Below are 12,360 nucleotides of genomic sequence, written 5' to 3' on the forward strand. Positions count from 1 at the left end.
ACCCACATCCACATACCCCCAACACCCCACATGCACACACATCCACAGCCCCCCACAAGCCCCATACCCACCCCCCACACCTCCTGCAACATTACAAAAGTAAGACTTCAGTTTTAAGCTATTATGCAATCACCTCTATATATGCACAATACACACACAAAACAGGACAAAAATATATATTTTTAAATACAATTAAAATGTTGTGGACATTTGATTTTTAGTAAGTAATATGCTTTTTGTTTTTTCCTAGTTCCAAGATGGAAAGCCCCCTTCCCAAATATAGTATTTGTGGGGGCAAGGGGAGAGACTTCTGGTGGCAAAATTCAGCCGTTAGGGGGTGGGACTTCTGGTCCTAAGATGGCGACCAGGGGGCAGGGTGCTTTGTCAAGGGATGGGGCCACCGTTGCAGCCCTCAACAGCTCATCAAAATTCATTAAGCAGCCCTCCAGCCAAAATAACTGCCTGCCCCTGTGCTAGTAGAACCCTTATGTTCTTTTCAAAACCCTCAGTGCATTTTTCCTCATCATTTGAAACTGTGAAATGCATAAACTGACTTTACAACACACTGAACTAAATGTTTCAACTTTAATATTCGGCATTATACCAAAAACAATTAACAGTTTTTTTAAACAAACAAAGTGTTATTTACTAAATCAAAACTCTTGTACAACAGTGCAGTATTATCTAAATATGTACATATGCCAACATCACATAGAACTCCAAAAATAAAAAAAACAAAACACTTTGCTACCGCATATACTTTAATAAAACAAAGACAAACTGTAGCAATCTTTTTTTTCCCTCTTTATGACAGACAGAAGTTATTCAGCTTTCCAGGAGTATATGCAGGAGACAGGAAGAAAAACTCTCTGCCACCTTTTGGTTGAGGTGGCAACAGGATAATGAGCTTTGGACTTGCAGCTATACTACATATGTGTGTGTGTACACACACACACACACACACACACACACACACACAGTAAGTGTTTCCAGTAGAACACGTGGAATGTTTCTCGAACAAAATTCCTAATATAAAACATGAGATTTTGAAAAGTTTTCTAGTGTTTTTTGTTTATATATCGTAAAGTAACAAGCTTAAACTTCAAGGCCTTCTCACATTTGACTGCAGACCTTGTAGTATAGACCCAGTAAAGTGAACATTATTTTAACTGGCTGCAAAATATGCAACAGGGATATCTGTAGTGAGACTCTGACTAGGTTTCTTTACAAATGAATAATATACAATAAAAATGATTCTGCCTGCTGTTAGCAGTAGAAAAAAAAGATAGTGGGAGACAATGGGAAAAGAGAAAGAAAAAAAAAAAAAGAGGGAAAAAAAATTAAATAAATATCAAGAAAAGCCCCAAGGCATGTTTTGCTGCTCTGTTCATCTTCAGAACAAAACTCTTGCCATTTTCTCTGAAGGCAAGTGCCACATTGGAGTCATAATCCAAGACATGAGTCTAGTCATTCTAATAAGTGTGGCTATTTTTCATTTGGTCTCTAAATTTCAGATGGGAAAGGAGGTTAAAACCTTTAATCAGGCAAAGTTTCGGACAACAGGTGAAAATACTTAAGAGTCAGGTAAATGATCTTGAAGAAACCATTTTAATTAAAGAATGAGGTATCAGCATCTCTCCAGCATAAGATCTGACATTCCTGCCTCTAGACCACAAAGTAACCTCATTTTAGCAAAAAATAAGCAGACAGAGGTGTCCAACAAGCAGCATTATCTCCAATTTTGCAATATGGGAAATATTTACTATTACAGATAGAATTATTTAACTTTTGGTGACCTAAACTCACTTTATTTCCAAATTGCCATATCTTCACAAAGAACTATATTTGAAAAGGCAAGTCAGTGTTCCAAAGCTTTGATAAAAGCTCAATTTGCTTCTTTTATGTTGTTTAAGGCAGATTTTTGCTTGATTTGGATTTAGGACTACTACTCAATTACTGTATATAACCTAGTGGAAATGCAAACAGGCTTTTGACATCAAATGCATTGAAAAATAGTAGCTAGCTAAGTTTGATGAGCATGTTTGCACCCAATCTTGGATGCAACCTCCAGAACAGAGTCCTCCGTAAAATACCTATTCATACCAAGTTTAAAATAATTTCACTCCTTTAGTTTTCTTCTCTTCAGAACAAAATTGTCCTGGAAAGTTTTACAGTAATTCATGCCATCTTAGTTTGTAGGCGAGTACAGTGGGATGTTAAACAAGGCCCAACTAAAATTCTGTTGTTATAACAACCAAAACCGAACGCACTTCCCAGAACTTGCTCCAGCTGCTCATAAAAATCAAACTACTAGAAAGCTCTATTTAACCCAACTAACAGATGTTACACTTTGTTAAGAAAGGGTTAAATAATAACAGGGATATAGAAAATGTTTTCAGAACATTTTAGCCTTATATCAAGAAGCAAACATATCCAAGAAGTTCAAAGAGGCGGCTTACTATTAGAGTGTGTAAAATGTAGTTGACAGTGCTTTTTGAAAAAACCTTAATTTGTGAATATCCTGTCTTTTTAGCATTTGAATTCTCTGGAGTTCAACTTTTCCTGCAAAAACTATAGAAATGCTTGTTTCCCATTCACAGTTAAGAAACAAAGTAATACATTAATAACCACTGTGACACCTGTTAACAGAGAACACAGTTCAGTTAGGAACCTGAAGAAGAAATTATAGCAAAGAAGTCCTAGTGCTGGTACCAAAGCATTCTTCCTCTGGATAATTAGTGGTAAGACTTTTATGTTAAAAAGGAGAATGACTATGTTACCAGGAATGGAAATGGGGGTCATATAAAAGAATTAGTGTAACAAGTTTCCAACATGTTACAGGAGCTAGATGCAATAAGAATAATAACCAAGTAAACCAAATGAAGATGCTATAGAGAAAAATGAGAAATAACGTTAAAAATAGAAAAGCATAATGTGAATTTAGCAATCAGGCCTACAAAAACAGGGTTAGAAATTACTATTTTAGAAGATATAGAAGAATATTTCAAGTGACATTATTAAAAGCTTGGGACACACTTAAGTTGATAAGGATGATGCTAATGAAGCCATTTCCTTCCTATATCACACAGCAGTTTCAAACCATATTTTGCGCAGAAATTAAAGACAAAAATATATAATAATGACTTTAAAAACATCCAAAAGACCCACAGACTCATTCTAGAAGTAAGATATGGACAACAGCTTCAATAAAAAAAAGCATGGATGACGACCAGACCTTAAAAAGGAGAAAAATTCTCTCACATTAAATTTAGATTGACTGATTACAGAGATGGTGTGCACAACTACTGGAAACTATTTAAAATTAATCTTTAAAAAGGGAAAATAAGGTGGAAAGTGACAGAATCTCAGATGCATAACAGATTTTCAACGCTTAATAAATTATCAAAAAAAGGCTTTCTGCTCTATAAGAAATCAAACTTGCACTGAAAGTTTCTGAAATCAATTTGCTTGCGTCTAATTCATCTGGACAAAACAATTAATAATATTTAGTTTTGATGGGTGACATTTTATTATATAGAAAGTCTGTTGATCCTCAGTCAGTGCAATAGACTAGGGGCTTATTTGTAAAATTATGAGGCTGTTCCCAAAATTTAAGCACACAGGTAGTCTCAATAATTCTAATGAGACTATCAGCATGCTTCATGAAGTTTCCTAAATTAGGTGCTGGGGGGGGGAGAAATTCTTCCCTCCAAATCCATTGTTGCTCCCATTTTGAAGATGTCCAACAAACATGCACAGACCACAGCATCATTTTCCTCACCTCTACTTCTTAAAAATAAGAACCACTCCAAGGTGTTAAAAACTAATATCCAAAGCAAAGCTCCTACGCTATTACTTTATTGTTCTTCCTTACATATGGCTATATCATGTAGTTAAGGCTTATGGGAATAATCAGTCTTGGTAAGAAAATAAGAGAAAAATGCTATAGTTATAAACAGTAGCTCCATTAGCTGAAACCACCATCATCAGCTGGAACACCAAACGGCAAGTTTTGTAACCACTTGTTTAGTATTTATGAAAATGATGTAGGTGACAGTCACAGCCAAGATATTTGCACATAACAGCGAATTCAATGACAAGATGAATATAAGAACAGAAACAAATTCAGAGGGAGTACTGGATAGTCAAGGTAGAGTAGTATAGTGTATACATAAGACATGACAGTATAGAGAACCTACACAATGAAATGGAAAATATATATTAAATTAAAAAATTATGTCTATAGTGCCATGTATAATACAGAAATAGGTTCCATTAAAACAAGGCAAAAAAATACTGGAATTCGTCAAAAGAAATACAATATAAAATCAAAAGTAGAAATGACTTGTAAAAGATGCATTGATCATACCTAAAAAGCTGCCTTCAGTTATTGTTACCTTTTTTGTATTTAAATTGCATGCATTAAGTCTCACATGCTAGAAAGTAGGTCAAGGATAACCAGAACAAGGGACTAATGGAAGAGACAGACTAATGGAACGGAGACACAGACTAATGGAAAAAAAGACTGACAATTATGAATAGGCCTGATTAAGGGAAATGAAAATTTTTTTTTTTTAACGGAAGGGTTAAAAATGGAAAGAACCCAACAACTTAAAATTAGAAAAAAGGCAGGAGATGCTTGCTTAAGGCAGAACAGTTTCGTTTAAGAATAGTAAACACAAAATCATTTGCTACACAAGGCCACCAGAGTCAAAATAAAGTCCTGAAATATGTCGAGCTGAGTCATTTTCTTGTCCACAATTTTTAATGTCCTAAATAACTGCAAGAGACCAGAATGATGTAGTGTAAGTAGTGTTTTGTGTTCCAGTTTAAAAACTCCATTCATTCCCTTCCAAACTTGTTTTATCTGTCTTTGGTGTTATCTCCACCAATGCACATAGGATACAGGTCAGAATCCAAGTTACCCAGAGCCAGCATGGAAAAATAAATTACGTATTCTTAAACCTTAAGATACTGATCTGTATTATGGTCCCATGATATGTTTGGCAGCCTGTACATAGTTGTTTAGATTATAAATCTAAAGCAGAATCATTTGCTGTTATCTCGCCAGATAGTTTAAAATGTTAACTAGTTTACTTTGGTAGATAAAGCTAGCTAATAGCCATGTTACACTTATGTTCAATTCACAATTGAAGAAAACTAGACTCCAGTAAGATTGGAAATTGAAAGACTTCAGCTTTTAAGTGTAACAGTGATATGAAGATATTGCAAAAGGATATCACATCCTTCATAAAACTAGGTAAAACTATGAAACATGATTAAAATAAAATAGTAATGTAAATTATTTTTTAACACTGTTAAATATATTCACATGATCACTACAGCTATTCAAAATGGCCACTATTGCAATCACACTATATGTACAATAACAGATGCCACAACAGTTTGCAAGTTGAGTGTTCACAGACTAGCCAATTTTACCAGACATAAATAATCCTGTACCAATTTTAGACGTTTTAAAAAGGAATTAAATGTCCTAGATATTTTCATTCCTCTGCGAAATTAAAAAAACCCAAAATCCTAAAAAGTCAGTGCAAATTGAACTCGTCACCAAGATAGATTCCTAATAAGCTGAGGATAAACAAAGTTTAAGAGATTAAGGGAAGAAACTCATAACAATGTCAACTGCTTTGAGCAGGTGTTAGACGAAGATTAGGAATCAGAAGTCCTGGATCCTATAGTAGTGCCTTCTGGGAGTAAGTATGCTGTGGCTGTGGTGGTGGTTGCGGTTGTGGTTGTTGAGATGGCGGTTGCTGATTCCCTGCTGACTGTGGCAGAGTTGAAGATGCTAAGTTATAGTTTGGCACCTGGGACATATTTGTCCCAGTATTCGGGTAAGCAGCGACATCAACAGCAGCAGGAGGTGGACTGTACACTGATGTCTGGTTGGAATAGGTACCTCCAGCAACAGAGCCAACCATTGTACTGAAAGAAAAGAAAATAAGAAATTGTTTCTTATTGTATTTATATGGAAGAAAGTATTAAACTAATTAAATTGTATTCTATATTTAGGTGGCTAATACATGCAAGACTACCTCTTCAAAATTTAACAGCTTTATTAAAATTTAGAAAAAACATCAATTTCAAAGCGAAGTTAGAAAATGCTGCTCACCTGCCAAGCTTTGAATTAATAAATTTAACTTCTGTGTGTAAATATATGAATTTATTTCCCAGGATCCAAGTCCTTTTATATTCCATTAATGCAAGATTACTTACTGTAACCAGAAATACAAAGTATGCAAAGTTTATATAAACTTTATCACCCTGGCTTTGGTGCCTCATGGTCTTCCAATAAGCAACATATACAAAGGGAAATAAAATACTTTAAAACAGGCCAGACAAGTGGTGCAGGATCAGTCCACGGGCTGACAGGCCAGCCCCACGCAGGCGCCATGTGCATTCTGGACTGGCTGCAGTGAGCTCCACATGCAGCATGCATCGTGGACCAACCCTGTGGGCTTCTGTGTGCATGGCTAAAACAGCATGTACCGCATGAGGATCAACTCCAGATCTCACGGGCAGTACCGTGATCTGGATTTGGCCCACAGACAATCTCTCTAACACCCCACTTGAAAATATTTGCAAGCATGAATGTCCTCCCCATAATTCCTCACATACAATACATCCCAGAATAGAATATACACATTATTTTCTGAAAGGCAGAATTAAAAGCCAAAACTTCACCATCTACTTGAAAAGAATAAAGTGCAGCTCAAGCCTTCTGCCAACTTCAAGCTAGTCTATGGTTCCGACATCAGAACTCCTCAATTAAATCACAAGTTATTTTAACTGTAAGAAAATAGTATCAGCTCCCTTATATCTGGGTAGCATTAAGACTTCAACAAGTCTTCAAAATCTACTCGTCCAAGGTTCAACATGAATCCCATACACTAATCTGTGAGGTTTACAGTAAAAAAAGGCATCATGCGCTATGTGCTAAAATCCACCAGAAACCAGACAAAGCAGCAGACCTTGTGTATAATTAAGGAACATGATTTGGAAGCCACTATGAGCATGTGATTTCTTCACTTGTGTAAAACAATATACAATACATGTCCTTTACAGTTAAAGAATGCTTGTGTTCAAAGCCTATACATTTGCTGAACATACTTGTTATACTTGTTATCAAAACATCAGTGAATACACATTTGATGCAACTACACTCTACTTTACTCACAGCTGAGTTAATAAAGTTTTCTGAAAGTAAAATCTCCCCTTAACAAGTCTGCCCCGAAGCTTATTCCAAATAGGTAAACACTAAAATTACTTTGTATAAGATGCTTGAGCAGGCTGACTAGCTAGTCCTGAGCTTGCGGACGGAGGAACTGTGCCTTGGTTAAGAGAAGGAAGTTGCTCTGGAGGAAGATTATAGCCTTGAATGTGGCTCAACTGTGCACTCCCTGTCACCAGATATGCATTACTTGCAGGTTGTCCTGGATAAGCCTAAAAAAAAAAAAATTAAAAGAAGGGCATAAATAAAATACAGGAATGTACTGCTACTGCTTAGCTAACTAAAATGCCGGATTCAACACCTCAAGATATTTACGAAAGACTGCTTCACAAAAAGCACTGTATTGTAAATAATATTTTTGTGTTTTACCTTCAACTAAGCTAAAAAGTGGAAGTAGAAGGAATATTATAATTCTACCATTATATGCCAGTACTAGTAAACCAACAACTTGCTGACTAAATAACTTTTAGTCATTACATTTTCTGAGCGTATTTCTAGTATGTTAATTGCTTAACTAAAAACAAATAGATCAGGACATAGATTCTCTACCTGTGATGCATAAGGAGTTGTCTAGACCTGTGAGCCTTTCTTTGCATGAAGTAACTAAATAAAAATTCCGATACATATTTTCCTATTTTTAGTTAGTTTAACACTGTCAAGTAAGCAACTGTTGAAGTTGATTTAGGAAAATACGAATTAAAAAAAAACAAAACGTCTTCTGGAAACACTCCAGCCAAAAATAAGGCAAATTTTTATTAAGAGAATAGTAGAATAAAAGCTTATTAGTGGATGTATTAGACTCTTTACATCCTTAAAAATCAAGACTGGATAAATATGTAGGAGCCATATTTAAATACATTTATTGACCTCAATGCAGGAATCACTAGATGAAATAATAAGGTCTCTAATTGATCAGAAGGTAAAATTAACTGATCCTAGGCCAACAATCTATGAATCTGAAACAGTCTATTAACATGCACCTTTCATTATGAGAGGCACTGAAGGAAAAGTTTCCCAGCTTCTCAGGCCTTCCCTTCAGTTTCTCTTTAAAAACTCCCTTGTTTCTCCAAAGGAGACATTTGCTTCTTCTTATATAGAATTGCTCATTATGGTGTGTTCTGAACAGGATTCTACCTAAGTGCCCAGACCAAGGATTTTTAATGGTTGGTTATAATGTCTATATTGAAAAACTAGGCAACATCAGTGTGAGAAGACACTGGAGATAGGTGGGTACTGATTCTGCCTGTAATGTTACACAAACTGCTGGGGAGGGAAACGTAGTTATCTTTTTAGTTGGCTCAAATTTTTAAGCATCTGAAAGCAAAAGTACAGTTTAATTTTAGGAAGGTCCATAAATGGCTCAACACAAAAGAAGAAGATAATTATGGGGGGGAAGGACAGAGCGAACATGACAGAAATCTTCAAATATCTGAAGGATTGTTAAAAAGAAAAAGGAAAACAACTTTTCTCCCCTGCTACAGGGGGCAGGACACAATAATGGCTTGAAGGTATAGTTGTAGCAAAGTAGGCTGCTAAACCCACCTTAAGGATGAACCATTCATAGGGACATCTTCCCACTTTAGGAACTTTATCCATAAGCAGTAACATATGCTCAAATCTCTTGTGTCTTTTAAAAAAGAAATATAGTAAAAGCTCTGTTATTTGGCATCCCCCAGGAATGGGGGATGCCAAATAACAAAATATGCTGGTTAACTGAGCCGTCCTAGGTCACCACTTCTCCCGCCACGTTCCTCTGCCCCTCCCGCGGCATTGTCGCCAGTCCCACGGGCCCCACACAGGCCCACAAAGCCTGTTATGCCCCTGGGCCATGGGGACTCGACAGCGCAGGCTGTTTTACCCCCGGCCGGGGGACTCAGAGAACCCGGAAGTGCTGCGGTGGGCACTTCCGGTTTCACTTTATCTTACAAGCTGGCATTCTGGTTAGTAGAACGTGCTGGCTTGTAAGATGCTGGATAGTGCAGCTTTTACTCTACATACCTGAGAAGCAGAAACACCAGATGGTTGTACATAGTATTGTTGGTTTTGTAGCTTTGCATACATGGAATACATTGGGTCTTCATTCATCAGCTTGGTGTACAATGAAAGGGCCTCCATGACCTTAACATTGAGCTCCGATAGTTCTGAGTGTTTCCTGGAAAAGGTATTATACAGTTTACCCCAAATTTTAGAGACATATAATACTGAACAAGAGAATGCAGTGAATTTACACATCGTGATATATGACAAACAACTAGTCTTACAGGATATAGCATGATACCTACATTCAACAGTCAGGTGTTGCAACTTTCACCAGTAGTCTCAGTGAAAAATAGTTTGTCTGGCAAGGAAGATATTTCTTTTGTTAAAACTAAGTAGAGAAAGTGGATAGGAGTGCTCAGCTTTTTAAAGCCAGTCATATTAAAACACCTTTGGGGAATTCTAGTTATTGTAAAGTACACACTTGAATCTACTCCCCTGAAACACTATAACATATGTAGGTGTAACATGTTAGCAACAACTCACACTTCTGCTATTATTTTTAAAAACAAGCCAGGAAAATGTACACATTCTTTTACCTGTCAATATCTTCCAGCTTTTCATCAATAAGAGGACCCATTTGGTGGCACGTTGCTAGAACAGAACAAGGTTTACAAATTACATCAGAGTTATTAAGTACCATTTATCTGAAAACAAGAATGCAAACATGGTTGTAAATACTTAAAAGGCACTTGATTTCTCTAAGTGTCAACGGAAGTTTCTGAGATGTTATTAAATGTTAAACTACAGAAAAACTTGTGTCATTAAGATCTAGAAGCCTCTACTATGGAATGTCTCATAACAGCATTGGACTGAGCTCCTTATTGCCCTGACTATATTTCTAAGATAGGGACATTCTTCAGATGTGCAGCACAAGCTAACAGAAGTCTAGAGGAATAAATTCAGCTAGATGGACTTAGCTTTGCTAATGCACATCATATCTTTTATTAGCTTTGCTAATGCCACACCTGGGACTAATCCCAATTTCACCTATTAGATGCCAAGGCACCTAACTCTACCACCTGCTTCAAGTCCCTGACAAAAGAATTAACATGAAACTCACTGGTTTTAACCTTAAAGCTAAGTTAATGGTATGCTACAAAACAAATACAGCCTTCCAGGAAAGAAAACCTAAAAAGGTGGGATACGGCCTTTGGAGTCTAAATAGCTTTGAAGAGGAAATTTTCCAACCTGTAAGTTTCTCTGCAAAATGCCACAGTTCAATCTACCTATATTTCTGAATAACTGTATCCGATCAATTAAAAAAGTCAGGACCAAGATTCCAAGATTTACCAAGTCTCAGTGAAGGAAACTGGGTGATGAACAAACTGGTTCTTGTCAGAAACACCTTGGCAGGCACATAGTATTACAGTAACTTTCTTTTCATGAAGCACTGGTTAAGGATACGAGGGCTTAAGTCTCTCTTGCACTGCAAGCTGATGTAATGACCAAATAAAGTCCCCTTCTGTTTCTTTCCCTTCAGGTGTCCTTTCCCCTCCTCCCCCCACTCCCGTGGCTCCACACAACTGGATCAGGGCTGGCCCATCATCCACCCCACTCTACACATCTGGATGGATCCCTGCTGGATTAGGACTATGCGAAATTTCACCGGCCGTTTCGTTTTGACATTGTTTTGCCTCATTTTGAGGTCAAATCAGCAAAATCAAAATGAAACAAAGGGCATCGAAACATCCTTGAAACAAAATGAGGCTAGTCAAAATGTTTCGATCAGTGCTGGGGATGGGAAATTAGTCCAACTGGGCTGACTCTCTATCCCCAATGCTAGATCAGGCCCAGGAGCAGGGAGTGAGCCCAGCTGGGCTGACTTCCCACCCCTGCGAGCCCAGCCGGGCTGGCTCACCGCTCCCAGTGCAATCTAGCGAAACACTGAATCAGAGTCGAAACAGCCTTACTGTTTCAACGAAACAAAACAGACAGCTGTTTCGAATCAAAACGAAATTCGATACAAAACGCTGTTCCATCCAAACCTTGAAACTTAAAGCAAAACAGAACAGTGCCATTTCACACAGCCCTACTGGATATGTCCCTATGCCAGATTGGGTCCACCAGCCACATCTAGCCCGCTGGGCAAAAAAGGTTGAGCACCACTGTACTAGATGATTTGGTGTTTTCCTGGGTTTAAACTCTCTGAATCTCTTTGGACAATTCATCAGCTCTGACTGTTTTGACTACAGTAATACCTCGGTTAACAAAGTACCTAATAGGTTCTTGGCAGCTACCTACAGGGATAAGCATCGTATGTTTCTTTCCTGGAAGGTTGTTAACAGTTGTTTTGTAGCTTACCATCACCTTAGCGTTAAGGTTAAAAACAGTGAGCAGTAACCTTTCATGTTAACTCTTTTGTCGAGGACTTGAAGCAGGTGGTAGAGTTAGAGGCCCTGGCATCTAATAGGTGAAATTAAGGTTAGTCCCAAGTGTGGAAGAATAAGATGGGCCTGCTCCAAACCATCTGCCCAGCTCTGACTCACCACACAGGGTTTGGGATTTTGGCAGCAGAGAGGAGGAGCAGCAAGATTGCCAGTACTCTCCTGCTGCCAGATTTCCAGACCCTTCAGGAACTACATGGGCCAGATTCCAAGGCACTATGGGCTGTATTTGGCCCATGAACCATAGGTGCAGCACCACGATTTAGTATCCTACATCTCTTTCACAGGGCCTTAAATTTCAGAGAGTTATCTCCGTGTTGAACCCAGTAACTGTGAGAAAGACATAAACCATGATTTAAAGACCTCTCCTTCACCCTCCCAATGTGACCCTATAAAGCCTGGCTATTTAGTTAACTTTATAGCTGAAGAAATCTAATTTCTTCATGTCCTCTTGTGCTATGAATTATAAGGTACATATGAATTATGTTCCTGCAGAGCTGTCAGAAACACAGCTTGGCACATGTAGAAATAGCAATATTCTTCATGTCAGCTTGCTTTGATGTGGCTTGCATAGATTCTAATGTGTGTCATGGGTCTTCTGCAGATTCTAAAAGGGTCTCATTTATATTTATAAAGGTCTCCACTCTCTTTGGAACCACCCTTTGGGTAGTTAAAGGCTGCTAT

The 12,360-nt window shown here is 37.7% G+C and overlaps 1 protein-coding gene across 3 annotated transcripts in view; it reads right to left on the minus strand.

Annotated features, from left to right (window-relative positions):
- Positions 1-566: 566 nt before the first annotated feature.
- STAM (signal transducing adaptor molecule) overlaps positions 567-12,360 on the minus strand; it is a 53,458-nt gene continuing 41,664 nt past the window's right edge. For all 3 annotated transcript variants that reach the window (XM_019532483.1, XM_019532470.1, XM_019532475.1), the window contains exons 11-14: positions 9,829-9,883; positions 9,251-9,404; positions 7,289-7,464; positions 567-5,946 (exon numbers count right to left, since the gene is read on the minus strand). In XM_019532483.1, coding sequence (XP_019388028.1) covers positions 5,697-5,946; positions 7,289-7,464; positions 9,251-9,404; positions 9,829-9,883 — 635 coding nt within the window. In that variant the 3' untranslated portion in view covers positions 567-5,696. The remainder of the gene's footprint in view (positions 5,947-7,288; positions 7,465-9,250; positions 9,405-9,828; positions 9,884-12,360) is intronic.

This window comes from Crocodylus porosus, unplaced genomic scaffold, assembly GCF_001723895.1.
Source record: "Crocodylus porosus isolate Cpor-Errol unplaced genomic scaffold, CroPor_comp1, whole genome shotgun sequence".
NCBI classification, from domain to species: Eukaryota; Metazoa; Chordata; order Crocodylia; family Crocodylidae; genus Crocodylus; species Crocodylus porosus.